The sequence below is a fragment of the Tamandua tetradactyla genome, chromosome 23, assembly GCF_023851605.1.
Source record: "Tamandua tetradactyla isolate mTamTet1 chromosome 23, mTamTet1.pri, whole genome shotgun sequence".
Lineage (NCBI taxonomy): Eukaryota > Metazoa > Chordata > Mammalia > Pilosa > Myrmecophagidae > Tamandua > Tamandua tetradactyla.
Genome location: NC_135349.1, coordinates 14957704 through 14975645, shown reverse-complemented (window position 1 = coordinate 14975645; position 17942 = coordinate 14957704). Strand labels below are relative to the sequence as shown.

Genomic DNA, 17942 nt, shown 5'->3' with positions numbered 1-17942 from the left:
AACAGTGTCTGGCAAGCATTCAAATGTTTATTTCTAACCAAGGTCTTGGACCCAATTCATGTATATAATAAACAGTATGTCTTAAATACAAATATTTAGTAGTAACAGTTATAAAGAGTTATTTAATAGTAAAACTATGATCAATGAAACTCAGAAAGGAAAGACCAGTAGAAAATGACACAATGTACACAGCACAGCAGGAAAAGAAGCAAGGCAGACTCTTTTTATTTCTCTTCTTTTGCTATAAGAGTAGTAAATTTTTATACTCTGAACACTGAAAAGGCGGCTCAAAATTTCAACAAACAACCATATAGGTCTAGCATAGACATGAAAATGAGGGAAATCCAACAATAAGAGGAAGCACTGCTGAAAATCAACTCTCACCATTCCCCCATCCAACGAGGACTAGGATCCTCTTAATTATTAAGAGCTAAGGAAGACAAAGCTTGTAAGACGTAGTAAAATAGCTGGCTTTGCATGGTTGGTTTTATCTCTGCTTACCAACATTCTAAGTTAATGAACTTAAGTAATCGTAGGCTGAAGCAGGTTCAGTTAAAACTGCTCGGGCAGGGAAAAATTGGCATGTTTGACTGTACAAATGGTCCCTAAACATGCACAGTCCCTGAAATGATTGTACAACAGTGTTACCAACACACCCGCAGATGCTGACATTGATTAAAGAGCATCTTGATCAAACCAATTATTTGAAAATATGTGATGATGGTCAATACACAGAGAAGAGTAATAGATAAATTTCATTAACTAATTCATAATTTGCAGTAATTAGGGCAATGAAAATGTTTCTTCTCCATTAAAATTTTAAATATGTATCACAACTCAAGAATTTCACATTTAGGGCACCACTGCATGTGTCATGGACTTCCTATAAGTTACATCAAGTCTTTCATTTCTCTCTTTTCTAATTACTACTCATGCATATCTGTTATGACATGAATACCATATAAAACTATATCTCTTCAATAGTGGGTCCTTCTAGACCCATTATTTTAGACAATATTACTTGTTCACATACATGAGTATTCTTTAAAGAGGCTTACTTACATGTGCATCCACATCACAACTGAGTTGGTGATATGTAGATTTTAATGGTCAATTACTTTCCATTTTGTAGCAGAACAATGGTGTCCACACTTCTCTATAGAGAATGTCCGGTAAATGATTTAAAAAAATAATTAGATAGGATGACAACAAAGAAAAAAATACAGTATACTAAACATGATCACAAATTGTCTCAAAGCCCTTCTGTTTTTTCTGATTTCTCGTGAGACCCCATAATAAAATCACCAATAGAAATAAATACACAGAAATCTCTAATGGCCAGCCAGTATACAACAAATTCCATAAAGATGAGGCATTATAAAGAAAGCAGAGAGAAAAATCTAGCGCCACTGAAATTTTATTGTCAATGATATGGATAAAGATCTATAAGGTACACTTAGAGCCCTGGGTGATTTTCCACAGCATGGAGCTAAGCAGGACAACATATTTGACGGCAGACTCTAAGCAGGGTGGAAAAATGGACTAAAGCACCAAGTATACCATGACAAACTTCAACAGAGATAAAAATTAAGGTCCTATTCTTAGGACTGAAAACCCAATGGAATTTTTTTGAAAAAAAGAGATTTAGTAGTCCCACATATGAAGAAGACCTATCAAGTTAAGGAACAGTGTGGTTTAACCTGCAGGAAAATCTATGCGGCCAACTATGCCAGCTGAGAGACAGTTTCAAGCTATACCAGATTCCACTCAAGCTATACCATGTTCCTTTCAAAGTCATTTAAACCAGGTAACTTCTGAAGTCCTTTCTGACTGAAAATGTAAAGCCAAAATAATAGGTCTAATTCAATCACCAAATTAAAAAATTTGGCAAGTTAGCAACACATACATAAAAAAACTTGTGACTACATTATGCCCTTTTACAAACGCAGGTTAAGGCTTCAATTTGGTTATGATGCTTAGTTGTTTAACATTCGATTAAAGAACATACTGGATCCCCTAGCCTCCTTTTCTTCTCATAATGTTCTAGTTAATGCTCCTGCTTTTTCAGAGAAACCAGGTTTACACATGACAGTGCTAGTTCTGTTGCAGTTATTTGAAAATATATTTTTAAACAATTCTCAAGGAACCAAATTTCTTGTCTCTTTGGATTTAAAGAGACACACTATCTTGTCATTACTTTCTCTGCACAAGATATAGCCTTCCCTTCCCTTGGCAAAGTTAGACCTATTTCCCGAGAAAGACTGGATAAGAGATTATGGATCAAAACTCTTACAAAAGATAGAATGTGAATACTCTCCTTAGGGACTAAATAATGGAAATGAAGGCTCTTGGCAAAGTAAGAGACATATGGTACTTGATGGGCTTGGGTGAGGTCTTGGTGGGTCCCTATAACCTACATGATGCACAGTCCCCAACCTTTTCTTCTGGACCAGTCTGGCTATACATATAAACAGTGCCTTGTTGGCTTGGGCAAGATTTTATGTGATATGATGAACATCTGAAATATTAGGAGTACACTAGGAACTACAGTTTATGCCTTGCTGCATTTTTAATGGTTCCTTGAAATCAGAGGCCACTACACACAGCAGCACATTTAGAGAGGAAACACTACAATTATCTGGCTTCACCACTCTATTCCAAATCTGTTACTTCATTACAGTTTATAAACCCTAATAGACAATCATCACCCTCTGTCAATGTTTCAACTTGAAAACAGTCACAATCTCTGCATCTGGATTTACTACCAGGGAATCATCAACAGAGACTACACGTGCTCCGCATCCTCACCCCTGAAAAGCAGACACCAAACATTTTAGAGCAGATTAAACATAGTGTAAGGCAGGTCCCTGTAACATGACTGTCAGTGAAGCTAATTACTAAGAGAAAATTGGAGATCATTCATTAGCCTGATAAGCAAATTAACGTCTGTTAACAGTGATTTATAATGCCAAGCTTTGGGTAACTGTCCTGGTCGTTTCAAGTGTCTGTGTACAGGACCTGACAATTTATTAACTGTGCTATATCTAAACAGCTTGTCACCAGGGTGCTTTTGTTAAAATGGCATTGTATGTTAAATGAATAAACATTTTGCATGAGCAAAACACATTTTAAATGTTTGGCTTCTGAAGTCAAGTACTGGGAGATAAGTGAAGTATCTCTAACTATACAAGCCTTCAATAACTCTTGTTTACTGCTAGAGCTGACTATGGGAAATTTGACACTTGGAGTTAAAATAGCACTTTTCCTCTTTAACAAGCCCCAGTGGTGTTTTTTAACCTCTTTCCAAATGATACTCTTGGTATTTTACCAAGCTATAAGTTTCTTATGCAATGGATTGGGAAGCATCTAATATACGATTTTGGGGGGGGGGGGATATATATATATGTGTGTGTGTGTGCATATATATGTATATATATATACACACACACACACACACATATATCTATATTTAAGTATATATAACAAACATATATATATATATTTAAACAATTAGGCAAAGGAATGAGTCTTTTGATCTGAAAGAGACTGACTCAAAGTCAATAAAACTCCAGGCCAGTTAAATCTACCTAAATCAAAGTTTATGGGGGTAGTCTGAATCAACCTCAGGGTCCAACACTGCCCATGGCTCATCTTGTATCACTCATACTAACGAATTCAACATTTCTATAATTTGAAAATCTCCAACAGGGATAAAATAATCTTTCTTAAAGTCAATGTGAGGGGGTAAAATGAAAACGGAGATAAAATTATTTCTAGAATTCCATGACAGTGATTTGGCTATTCCCTCTGCCAATGAGCCATTCATTTTACTGAATCATCTCTATGATAAAAGATAAACTAGCTATGGAACAATAAGCCTACAGCCTCAATATCTCTACATACCAACCCTAATCAAATAGCATAAACATAAAAATTATCTGTAGTTGATTAATTTCAAAGAAAGGGCAGACTTGGCCATTCAATCAAAATCTGGAATCCTTTCAATGCTGAGTATTCAGGAAGGAGACCAGGGTTGAGGGGATGCAAAGAAGATGCTGGGAGGACAGGGAGACTGGGCTAAGGAATATTTCCCCAACGGAAGCCCCTGAGTTTTCACCTCTTTTATTGGAGTTTGCAACAACAACAATGATCCTGGTAGAGAGGAAATGTTTAAAGATTCTTAGCCTATTCCACCACACAGATAATGAGCAAAGAGTTTAAGAGACTGGTGACAAGTCAAGACACCAATTGATGACCCTTTCTCATCTGATTAACCCAATCACTAAATTCCTCAATTCTTTTATTCCAAATGAGAAAGTTAAAGTTAAAAATGTGGCGGAACAATTTTCTCAAAGCTAGCTAGGAAAGCTGTCCCACAGTAGAGATCCTAGAAAAGATTAAATGTCTACCCACCAGAATTAAATATGTGATGTTTACTTAATCAGGGTGCATCTAGACACAGCTTACTGACCCTACTCACAAAATTAGAATGTTAACAACAAATCAGAAATATGATAAAAAAGGATGAGAATTGGGAATAGAAAATACAATTATATTTTAGTTTTAAGGCACTGGAAGTTAGAGTTCATCTGTGCCTATGTGGAGAAGTCTGTGAAAATGTGGGTACTTGGTTCAGATATAAGTCAATCATCCAGGATAATACATTAATTCTGTGGTCCCTGATCCTAATAAACTGCTGGTTAGATACAGATTCTGCTTTTGTTACTTTAAAGTTGGCAAATACTGGTCAAGGTGGTCTTTTAAAGGTTACAGTTCAAAAGTAGCAGCTTTTTACCATTAGGCAGAGAAACTGATTCCACTTGCAAAAATGGTTCTGCTCAGTATACAGATAGCTTCAAAAGCACTGAAATACCCAAGATTTTATGTTGGGTTATGGGATCCAAAGTACTTGCTTTATTAATATAATAAAATAATCCAACATAGTCATAACAAATATTCTTGGTATTTATTAAATATAATAAAACATTTTAGTGATTTTGAGCTCACTTTGGAGACAAGATGCTTCTGAGGTCAGTGTTTCAAATCAACTTCCAAGACAAACTCGGTAATTGTTAAGGGTCACTAAGAGAAATTATACAAGCAGACCTCAAGGATCTTTAGTAACAGACATTTTAATTTCAGGAATATATTGAAGTTGTTACAAAGTTATACCTCTTTTTATGGGTTCTGATTAATAAAAATTTTAATTTGGGTGGCAATAATTTGTTCTTTCTGTTATTTTGATGGTCTCTTTAAAGGATAAATTTCTAACTACTTACTCTAACTTCTAAACTAAAACCAATCTCTTTCTCCTAGAATTCTTATTCCAGGTAAAATTTTAAAATCACCAATCTTTGGTTTGACATCTTTCTCATTCAATTTTTAACAGGTTACTAAGTCAAGTTCTAACTATAAAACATCTTCTTCCCACTTACCCAACTTCCTCCTTGGCTTTACTCTATATTCCCTGTTTGATTCAAACACCATTACCATCCTTTACTGACGTCTTTTCTAGAAACACTCCGCAGTCAAACCAATCCCACATTCTTTTATGCTATTGCTCTGGGTTCTTGTCTTTATTGCTCCATTTTAAACTTAGTCTCACCCATTCTTTACTTGCAGAGAATCTAAATAACTATCAGGTTCTGCACAAATGAAGCTTGCAATTAACTGATCCTAATAGATATTCCCAGTGTTCTAAACACACTTTTCTCATAGAATCTAATAGTTTGCCATGCATCAAATTCAACTGCATACTGTAGACTTGAGGGCAAAGTTTATATCTTTTCTTTTTAGGAACTAAAAGTTGATGGTTAATACTTATTTGAGAGTCAAAGTGAACTGAACTCTCATTCTGGTAAACTGTTCCAACACAGTCTCTACCAATGTGTCCAAAAGCCCCAATAATATCAAGATATCCCTGATGGGATTCTAATTGGAATTCAGTTTTAAAAATATTTTCATCATAATAAAACCACTCATAAATAAAAAACCAGCAATAATTCAATTTCCCAGTCAAATACTAATACAAACGTTAAAGTTTTATCTGAAGGGGGGTTGTTAAAAACATTCAGCTGTATTTACCTTAAATATAAGTACTCAAAGATTACAAATGAATAAATAAATTGCAAAATCTTCTTTCACCATCATCAGCAAGTACTGGCAGGGAGGGAGGAAGAAGACCATCCTTTCTGTTTTAAGTGGGGTTGCAGTCAAGACTACATTGATGTATCAGCACCTCCTAAGTTAAAACCCATACAAACATTATAAATAGATTAGGTTATCTAGAGCACTCAAACTCTCTTAATTAGATGCAATATGTCAGAAACAGTTAAAATTCTCAAAAAGAAGGGAAGGTTCTGAGTTTATGGCAGACTCTGACTGATGGAGAGAGAAACTGAACAAACAATTTAAACAGAAAAATGAAAAAGAACAATCAACCATATGGACAGCCTATGGAATATTCATTCCAGCATCACCACAATCATCGATGATCATAGGGAATGGATATCAGGTTTGTTTTATGGTCTAATACAGAGGTGACTGGTTTAGAGCTGACCAAACACAAAACCCTAGGTTCCTGAGGAAGCTACAGAAGAATGTCTCAAAATTCTTCTATTTTCTTATTTTTCAGGGGAATAAAATAATCGTATCCTATAGACACAGATTATAAAATCTACTTTTGTATCATTAACTTCTGGTTGCAAACCTCTATCACCACAAGACTGCACAGCCACTTAATGAGACAATTTATTCTATCCACTCCCAAACACCAAGAGACTATAGTGTGAAAAATAGGAAACACTTATTATTTGCTATCTTTGAGTGTTAAATATTTTATTTCATTTGGTACTCAATTCTAGGAGGCAGGTATAAATGAGGAAACAAATATAGAGACATTAAATAACCTGCTCAAAGTCATACAAATAGTCAGAAGGAATTCACATAATTCTGACTCTGCATTCTTATACTCTTTGCACAATGAATTGCAAGTACATGCATAAAAAAAAGTATATAGCCCAGAACGTTTAAATTGAAAAGAAAATGTGTTGACTGCATTATTTTTTTAAAGAAAATCCTAAACACACTCCAACAAGTTTTAGTACTCTTGCCAAAGAAAATAGCAAAAAGATTCCAAGTACTCTATATACTTTCATTTATATTTAGAATATGAGCTGGGTATGAGTATGTAATGAATGTGTGTATGTGTGTGTATGTATTTAACACCCACATTATTCAAGCTCCCACAAATGTGAAGTTTGTTCCAATCCCTCTCTATTTTGTCTACGTTAAGAATTCTTTGCAGTATGCTTATGTAAACACTGCTTTTAGCTGCTGTTCTCATTTCTCAAATCGAATACTTTAAAATGGATTGGAAAAGTGACAGACTTAAGCAGATATCTCTGGAACACAAAACCAAGGAGATATAAATAAATACAAATGGATCAAAACCAAAGGGTTCTCCTGCAAACCCTTTAACTTACCATTACTGATAAATCAAAAGGAACTGAAAGAAAGTAGAATATATTTGACCCTGGCAAAGATGTGTGTGTAGTTGCATGCCCTCAGGTGAGTGTCTATCTTACAAATATACAAAATAATCAGTATTTTACCTTAGCTGACTAAGAGCTCTAAAGGAGCAAACAATCTAAATGAAAGAGGATTCTGGGGTTAGAGTGATGTTGGCATTTGGGAAGTTGTTTAAGAAACAGTTGCAGGTCGTTAAATTCAATACATGAGTCCTTCAGTTTTCTTATACCTGAGAGCACCTTATGGTTCAATTGCATTAAGAGCTCATTGATTCCACAGTTCATTTCTTTTTGTCAAAGAGATGCTGAGGAGAAGTAAGGATAGTGTCAAAATATCACCATTCCACTTACCTGATGCTGAACCTTCATTACAGATCTAAGTAAAGGGTTATGGCTTCATAGATTAGAAAGCACAGCAGAAAGAACATGTGTGATGAAGCTTAATGCACCATTATGAAAATACCATTTCCATTAATGAACGTGAAACTCACCAGTTTTCAAGTCTACTACTTGAAATTAAGTATTACATGTGATATTGCTGGAATGGAAGTTGAAATAGAAGATGTTTTTTGACGAGGACCTGGCAATAATGTCATTTTGATAATATAGCAATCACATTACTGGAAACATATTCTAAGTTGAGCATTTTTGTCATAGTTGAGAGCTGAACATACATATGGTATGTATCTCCTCCATGTAAGTTAATAAAACCACAGGATTTTGTATAAGCAAAGCAATTCTAAGAGCAGTTTTACCAAAACAAGGATAACTTTCAGACTCATTTAACATTGTGTAAGTGTAAAAAATCATTTCAGATTCATAACTGCAAAGGCTCTTTACCCATAAGAGAATAAAAATAAACATTCCTGGAACTAGAGGGGAAATTAGTTACATAAGGCAGAATGAAAATCTTGATGTTTTTAGAGATGGCTTTCTTTCAGGGTGATCACACAGACAATGAGAAAAATACTAGAATGTTTTATCTAGACGTGATCAAGGGCTAAAGTAGTGGTTTTGACCTTATTTTTGCTGAAGAATGCAAAGGTGGAAAATTTAGATTTTGGATAGAGGACAGATTATTGGCAATCTCCAGATTTTACTTCCAGCATAACAACCCACATCCAGCCTGGTGTGAAGAGGTGGCAGATGGAACTACTTCTGTTCCTTCTACTGCTGAAGCAGGAAACTGAATGTATCCTGCTAGTTTCTGTATGCATGAATATTCAGCCACAATAAGTAGGAGCAGGGATAAGAGAATACTTTGTGCTAACTGTATTAAGCAGGTATCAAATCATATTCATTATTTTCTCCTAATATCATAGATTAAGAAAAAAATGAGTTATCTAAAAAAAATCTGTTCTGTCAAGCTTAGAAAAGATCATTCATAGAGATTATGCTGTTTTTTACACATTTAATGTAAATATATGGAGAGAAATATGTGGGCAAGAGAAAGCCAGAGTAATTAGCATTTTAGAGAGCAGAAACGTAAAAGAAGCTAAACTGCATTAGTAATTATTTTCCATTTTATTTTATTTTTAAAATTTCATTATTTTCTAAGAAATTGCTAGCAGGCATTAGATTATCCATGTTCATCATTCAGAACACAAATCAGGTTCATGTAAATACCACAAGCACCTTCTACATTGGCATGCTGTCCTGCTGTGTAAATAATGCTTATTTGCAACTCCTTCTAAAGTATGTATCTTTAAAAGGTTTACTGTATCCCAAAAAGGGTAATTTTACTATAAATAAATTAAGTGGCAGTCTCTCCTTCTGTGACTGAGGACTATTAGGATAATCATTGAAATATGCCACTCAATCCCTGCCCCTCCCACAGGACAGAGAATAAGTTACAGTAATAAAATAATAACTCTATTATTTGCTAAAATGAGAAATTTAATGATTGCCAAAAGAAAGACTACCAGACTTTTAAAGGAAACACCATTAAACACACTGCCTCTTATCAAAATTTAAAAAATGGCAATTAATTGTATATGTGTATAAATTCTCCAAGAGATGTTGAGAGTGCATACGAGTGTATTATCTGAATTCCACTCTCCACATGACAGTTCTTGCTAAACAAACAATTATGGAGGAAGTGCAGAAGCCAATCAGACCCCTGATTGGTTTCTGCATGTCCACAACGGTGTGCTCCCTCTTACACTGCAAGGTGCAAATGGCCTGGCTGATGGGGAGTGGCACCAGTGTCACTGGCTTAAGGTAGGTTGGTCCCTAGAGCCTTGATTCTTTTAAAAATAAAACAGTTTTGAACAAAAGAATAGATATGAGTCTATTTTTTTAGCATTGAGATAGGATTTCTTAGACTTTTTCCACATCCTAATGAGCATTCATTATAGAAGTAAATCAATGCAAGTGCAAGGCACAAATGCGGAAGTTGAGATAGACTTACGAAGTAGCCTGTTCCCAAGCTGGAAGGAGCCGAACTCTGCAATAAAGCATAAAGACAAAGTGGAAAATAAGCAATGGTTCTTAACACGTTCCAATCCACACAGCTCATTACCAGCCCTTTGCAGGCTTTTCATCACTACATCACATCACCAGAGTATGCTGCCCCTTGTCATCTGCTACTGATACAAACACCGTGTTGCTTAATTTTCCCCTTTACATCTCTCAACAACTCAAAGATGCTAACGTGCTATTTACCAAATTCTAAGCTTCTGCGGTGGACGTAATTGCCAATTTATTTGACAGGCAGCTGGGTAATGAATTAATGATGGCATTTCGCCCTGCACTGAGACTAAACAGACACGCATCAGCCTGCCTCCCTGACTTGCTGACATTCAATGCCCCGGTCTCAAGCTACTCAGTTTTGTGGCCGCAAAGGGGCAGGAAAGAGGAAAAAGCCCAGACTGACTACAAAATTAAAAGCCCAGTGGGTTTGGATGACTTTTCCAATATATGACCTACTTGCCAGTTTATTCCCTAAAGGCACCAGTGAGTATACACACAGTGCTTTTCAAAAATGAGACATTTTGTAAACATAATTAGTAGTCTAAAATGCAAAGAATGTATGGGCAGTAAAAAAGCACCATTTTCCTGAGGGTTTTAGTCACAAGAATTATCAAATATAAAACAGTAATTCTGAAAGGAATGATGAGCATCCCTTCTTTGATGAAATAAGGCCAAGAAAAAAGAAGAAAAACAAAAACAAAAAGACAGCTTAAGTTTTAACTTGTCTATAACTCTTTTTTTAAATCTGTATGATTTTTTTCTTTTTTTCCTTAAAATCTATTCTTACAGTCTCTCTGTGAATAATAGAGGCCCCAAATAAGCTCAAAATGAAAAGAAAGTGAATGCTGAGTCAGCTTCAGGTCTCAGCCAAGTGTCCTGGAATCAGCAGGCTGCCTTTCCATTGAGCTTGGGTTGGTGATTCCTTTCCCCACGATGGCCTGAACTCCACCCTGATGTAGAGCTACAGGGTTCACTTGAAGCTATTCCACCTACCTGTCCTTCCTCTTACCCTGTAAACTACAGTCACAGGGACCATCTGGCTTATTCATCAATGTGTCTCTGGAGCTTGGCACATAGGATACATTTAATAAGTATTTGTTGAATTAATGTATAAACAAATGAATGAGTGGATTGTATATAGGGAAAAAGGCTTAGGCTAATTCAGTATATCCCAAACAATACAGTGATGTGATTCTTAAGATTTCAAACTTCTTGAGAAGGACATGTGGAGCTTCAACTACATGGACATCAAAACAAGGCCAATATGGTCCAGGGCAGGCCTAAACACAGTTTCTAAAGCAGAACTTCCCTCATCTCATCTCACTGTTTCAAGCAAGCTCAAGGGAGGTGAGAGGGTTAGGGGAGAATAAAGAACAGCAGATGTAAGATCTTGCACACCAGACTTGGTTTAAAAAACCCTGCCGTATTCTTGATCCCATAAAGGGTATGGTGGGAGATCCACAGTCGTCATGGAGACAGCTTCTCATCCCAGTTATTAGCCATGTAACAGCATCACCTGTTTTTGGAACCCAGAGTCCTTCCTGGAACAGAGGAAGGCAGAAGCCATGATAGGTTCCTACCAGGCTGGAGTCACGCCCCTGTGGAGCAAACTATTTTAGGATGAATTACCCTGAGAGACTTTGGGATTTGTTTGTTTGTTTTTTCCTTTTTCTTCTTGGGGATGTATTATATCTGAGGAGAAGCATCCCACCAAATTCACTTCCCTACCCCCACATACATATCATCTTATTGTATACCAAAGAAAATTACACTCTTCAGGTCCCCGGAAAGCTTTGTTATACTCATTTTGCATATATATTGTACATTACTCAGGGAGCTGGGTGGAGGAGAGGGCTTTGTTGTGCATATTTGTTCTGGCTATTGTTCATGCAGGTCTGACTGAATGAGGGAACAGTGGGTATCATTTCAATTTCTGATGTCAACATCAAATTACTTATTTAATTTCATGCCTGGCGAAGCATTGTATAGCTACACGCAGAATCATTTCACTTCATTTGTTATGCTGTGTTTTCGTGGCGATTGGCTTGCCTTCCAACTGACAGCTTTAATTACGACATGAATTTGATTGCACAGCCGAGGAATTAACATAATGCAACAAAGCATTTAAGCACCCTGCCTTATAACATCCCCCCTCCCAGACACACAAGCACACAAACACAGACAGACATGTGAAGGAACAGACACTAGATCCTCATGTACATTAATGATCTATGGGAATTTCGGTATTTGCTAGAAAGCATACAGAATCTTAGAATCAGAGGCTATTCAGATTTGTCAACCTATTACACTCAAAAATTTTTTTTTAAGAGGGACGAGATCTGTGGCATTAAGTTATGATTTCTGAACTGGGCAGGAAACTTAGTAGAAAGATCTTCTAATCTACTTCCACAAATGCCTGAGGTAAAGACATTTCCTCCTCTCCTAATTCCCTTCCTCGCTAAGGAATTTTTCCTGGCCATTTGCCTGCTCTCTTCAATCACAAGTGGAGGATTTGGACAGAAATAACAAATATGAAAGAGATACCCCCCTCTCTAGTTCTACAACCCAAAGATTCTGGCTATGGCCTTGCATTCAGTGAGGTCCTATACCCTGGCCACCAACAGGACCTCTGTCAGCTGAGTATATAGAATAGAGTTCCAAGGCCTGTAAAAGGCAGAAATCAGGGCTTGAATGATAGCTCAAAAGAAGTACCACATCACTGAGACTTGATATACAAAAGGTTAATAACAGGTCCCAAAAGAGTCTCACTGTATATGCCTAATTTAAGTCTGTATCTAAACATAGCTACAAATATTTGATAGGCTTAACATTTTTCTAAATCAGAAATTATATGAACAAGCACCACCCCCCCAAACCACAGCAACCACAGATTGTTACAAAAATGAAATAAATGTTTAGAAACATCTGTGTTATTGTTTCAAATGCATTATGCTATTTAGCTATTCATGTACAGATGTGTATTCATGGGGTTGTTACAACTTTCTCATTCTACAGGAAAAGAGGCAGACATCAAGAGGTAACAGGCCTAAGAAAGCAGACAAGTGGAAATACTGGGACTGCCAGAACAATTTGACAGACCTTTCTTCAGCTGGGGTGATTGGGAAGCGATCAAATTGACTTCAACATTCTGGATTTTTCCAGTCAATTGCTAATAAGGAATAGTCTTCCATTTTTTTTTCAAGACAAATTGTCTAAACTGTGAAGCAGAAGTGAGTCTAGAAAAAAGCTATGTGGAAACTTGGAAAACTATATATAAATACATAAATAAACAAATGCTTCTGAGAATTCTATAGCATTTGAAATTATACCATAGATTCATATTTAGGCAAATTCTTTCACTGAAGAATAAAAAGTTCTCCACTCTTACTTCTTCAAGTGACAGAGTGAACAATTCACTTATATTTTTAATGTGGTAGAGAGATAAGAGCATAGATGGGGTTAAGAAAATAGAGTAGGAGAACATACATAGCAATCTGCATGAGAAGACAGGAACATGAAGAAATGTTGGCCAGCTGGCTATCTAATATGTGATTTCTGGGTTCATGGTAAGACATCTCTTATTTAACACGGTCTTTTTACTCTGCTGTTTTTTCTGCAGATTTGACCAGCGATCTCTGCAAATTATCTGCCTCACTCTCATTACGCTGCAAAGGAGAGCTTTCTTCCAAATACCCAGTGCCTCAATCTCCATTCTACCATGGGCTGAAGGAACAGTTAAGGGATGTACAGCTGAAAGACTTTTTCTGGAAGGGAGAATGTTGGGGCTGACATTCAGGTCTGCAAGTAGACATTCATTAAATGCTCATCCTTCTCTTTCTGACTGCTCCCACCAACCTCATCTACCCTTCTCTCCATTGCTGTCATTAAGCTATCTTTGAGGCTCCTCATTAAACTCATGAAGGTAACATTCCTTTTTCAACAGCTTGCCTACAACAAGAGATTTCTAAATTGATTACTCATCTAAAATGGATGTGCTCCGTTCATTATAAATCTACACAGAGAGGCCACGGCTACCATTATATCTTCCTGAGCATGGGATAGATGTGCACTTCACCCCTAGCTGAGGATCTGTGTTCTGACTTTAGGGCTAGTTTAAATGGAATATTTTATAATTCTTTCAAATCACCAATTTTATCTGACACCCCTGTGTACCCACTTCTGTGTGATGCTTTTCTTTCTTGGGGAAGGGTCGCATTAGGAATCACATGGACAAGGAAGTTTCTTGTGAGAGTGACAAAACAAGCTAGTTTATAAATTTTCCCATGGTGTTCTAAAGGACACATGCCTAACAGTCCATGAAATCTCCATCCTAACAGATGTACCCTAGAGATGAGATTATTAATGTCTGACACAGAAGAAACACGATATATTTGAATTGAGAAATGAATTTCTAGTTACTGGAGGGGGGGGATTCAAGTAAAATGGAGGCAAAAACTTGAAAAAGGTATCAGGTATGGAGGTACTAGGTCACATCCAACTTCAATTATTCATCCCTCTATGCTTAACTCACTTTAAGCTATCTCCAGCTCTGACCTATACTCAACAGCTTTCTGGTTTCTCTCCCTCATTCCTCTCTTACTTTCATCTTTATATACAAGGTAAAATGAACATCTTAACATAAAAATTATAACTCGATTCCTCTTAAAATCTTCCAGGGGCTTCTTAAATAATCTCTAACCTCCTTACCTGGTGCTAGAAGATATTGTGTGATCAGCCCCTGTACTCATTCCTTATACTATCACCACACATGCCATTTTTTCTTACCCTCAACTACCCTACACTTGCTCCTGACTCAGGGCCCTGGACTTAATTTTCCCTCAGCCTCCGAGTGTTCTTTCCCCAGATTTTCACAGGAATACCTGCATCTCTTTATTTAGGCCTTAGCTCAAATGTCACCTACAATGTGGGGCTGTGCCTCTGGGCTCGGATGAGTAGTACTTTGGCCCTGATGCCAGGCTCAGGGTCACAGAGAACCTAAGCAAGTTGATCCCACCCAAGGTCACTCTGTTTGAACCATCAGAAGCAGAGGTCATATGGATCCAGATGGCTATTCTTGTATGCCTGACCACAAGTTTCAACCCCAACCATGTGGAGATGAGCTGGTGAATGAAAGAGTAGCATCAGCTCAGACCCACAGCCCTACAAGATGCAGCCTAATCTACTGCCTGAGCAATCATCTAAGGGCCCCTTCCATCTTCTGTCACAGCCTGTGAAACCACTTCTGCTGCCAAGTGCAGTTCTAAGGGCTCAAGGATGAAAACTAGTGGAAACTGAATCGGGTAAAGCCCACAACCCAGAATATCTGTGCCAAGGCTTGGGGCAGAACAGACTGGCTCCACCTCAGGTGAGTTTCCCTTCTTTTCTCTCTCGATCAACTACGGTGTTTGTTCTAGAACCAGGGCATGGAGAACCCATGGACACTGGGAGATGAAGGAGGCCAGAGCAACCTTCTCACAAGGTGGAGGGTTCTCCCTTCCAGCTTAACAGTAGCTTATCATACAAAGGTCCTGATTGCCAGCATCTTTTATGAGATTCTACTGGGAAGGTAGCCCTGTATGCTCTGCTGGTCAGGATTCTTGTGGCTAGCTCCAAATGTGCAACCTACAGTCACTCTTCATTCTGACCCTGGAGTCTCATTTACCCATTCTCAATCTGTGTTCCTGTCTTTCCTACACCTCTAATCTCCTTCCTGCAAGGATTTCTGTCTCTTCTCTCTGCTTTCCCACAGATGGAGCTCCCAATCCTAAAAGGGAAATGGGCTAAATCAATAAAAATGATATGGTGGGGGAAAAAAAAGTCACCTTAACACAAAGCCTTACCTGAGCACCCTAGTTGAAGCATCAAATCATAGCTTCCACTATAGTTTTGTTTATTTCGCAGAGGATATATCAGGGAAAAAAAATGCATTTGTTTCTTCAGAGGGTTCTTTTGTGTCTCCTACACAAGAATGGAAGCTTCATGAGAGCAGAAACTTCATCTTATTCACTATTGTATCTCAAGTACCCACTCATAACAATATCTAACACGTTAAAAAGTATTTGATAAGTTTGTGGGCAAATGAAACACGGACATACCCAGGGAAACTCATGGGAAAAGGCAAAAACAAACTGTCAGGGAAAAGGAAAATCTGTCACAGAACAACAACAAACAAAACAGAAAAAAGGGAAAACAACATATCAAGAGTCTTTCATAGATCTGATTAGATTTTCATCTTAAATATAACAGTGTGGGACTCTCATTGATGGTATGGCCCCTCTCTGTTTCTTCCTTAATAATAACTAGTGAAACTGGACGCAGAGTAAAGTCTTAGTAAAGGTTTGGAGGGAGAGAGGAAAGGAGAGAATAGGCTAGATGGATGTTGGGATGGATGGCAGCACAAATCTATAAAAATCCCCAAACTGGAGGGATATGGAATAGGAGGAACAAAGTCCCCAAAACAGGCAGAAGAAATGTTTCAACTGTGCTTATATTTAGTGGACTAAAGAGCTAAAGAAAATTAAGATTAGAAAACTGCTCAGCACAAAACTGACTACAATTCAATTCTTTTTCACTATTTTCTAAAATGTTCCAATTCCTTGAAAATCTTTAACATTTAGAAACCGTTAAATAATTTTCTGGCTTTCATAAAAACCTGATCCAGAATTTTTTCAGAGAAAAACCAGAAAGAGTCATATCCATATGCCCATTTGAATAAAGCACTAAAGGAGCTTGTTTCCACAGGCTGCTGGGAAGGACTTGATAGAAGAAGTGACTCGGGAGTGGAATAAGGAAAAGAAAAAAACAAGGGTAGGAAGATTTCAAAGAATAAACTTAAGAATAAAACAAGTAGTTCAGAGGGAGTAAGTATAAGGTATAATAAGAAAGAAGAAGGGAGGGAGAAGGAAGTTAGCTTCACACTCCCCGATAAAGGGGTCTGCAATGGTGCTCAGAAGTGTGGACATCATCCTAGACGTACACCAAGTATCTTGAACAAAAAAAGTAAATATTAGCTCAGCCTCTTAGAAAACAACTCTGGAAGCATTGCAGAGCACAGAGCACATAAGCTAGGGACCAGGAAGACGAAATGAAGGTGAGTCTACAGGAATCATTGGTGTTAAAAATCACGAGGGCACTGAATCAGTTGCAGTGGCCATGAGGACCCAAACATCTCTTCAGAATTAAAACCAGCAGCTAATTGAGAATAACAAAGTGGATATGATAAGTAAGTCAGAAGTAAAAATAGAGCTTGACTTTGAGGATGCCAATACCGGGCAGGAAAATAAGAGGGACATGAGGTTTGAGAAAAATAGGTTATGAGACATAGGATAGTGCGGATTTTATTGAGAGGAGGGAATGAGTTTGTCAAGACTGAGATAAGTGGCAGGTCTTGACAAGCTGACAGTTACAAAGAAATTCAAATTAAGGAGGGTAAAGAAGGCTTCCTAAGGGAATAAATCAAATACTTTTTGAGCACTTAGGATGTGCCAGGAACAGTACTAAGTGATTCAAGCATTCTATCAAGTAATCTTTAAAACAGACCTTAAGGTAGGTGAAATGATCTCCATTTTACAGATGAAAAAACACCAACTTAGAAAAAGCAAGTTTCTTGCCTCGTAATAAATAGCAAAATGTTTTAAACAGTAAAACTTCTCTGATAATTTGATCTCTTTGTAACCAACACCCATGATCATTTCAAACTTTGAGGCTCTATCTAATTTACTTAAGTGTTTAAATTTAGTCCCTAAGTTTTGACAACATATGTTACAAAATTCTGTAGAAGTCAAAACCAATAGTTTCCCCCTTGAAGAACTTATTACAGATGTTCATATATTCAATTATTCCCCTTAACTTTTTCCGCAGTGACTAATCTAAACAAGTTATTATGTCTCCTTGATGTGGATATGAAAGTCCTTGTGGCCAGTTATTCCCTTCTGGCAATAT

The 17942-nt window shown here is 37.2% G+C and overlaps 1 protein-coding gene across 4 annotated transcripts in view; it reads right to left on the bottom strand.

The window, feature by feature from the left end:
* Window positions 1-17942, bottom strand: part of AUTS2 (activator of transcription and developmental regulator AUTS2) — a 1196629-nt gene that overhangs the window by 639460 nt on the left and 539227 nt on the right. For all 4 annotated transcript variants that reach the window (XM_077141005.1, XM_077141006.1, XM_077141007.1 and 1 more), the window contains exon 4: window positions 9940-9975. In XM_077141005.1, coding sequence (XP_076997120.1) covers window positions 9940-9975 — 36 coding nt within the window. The remainder of the gene's footprint in view (window positions 1-9939; window positions 9976-17942) is intronic.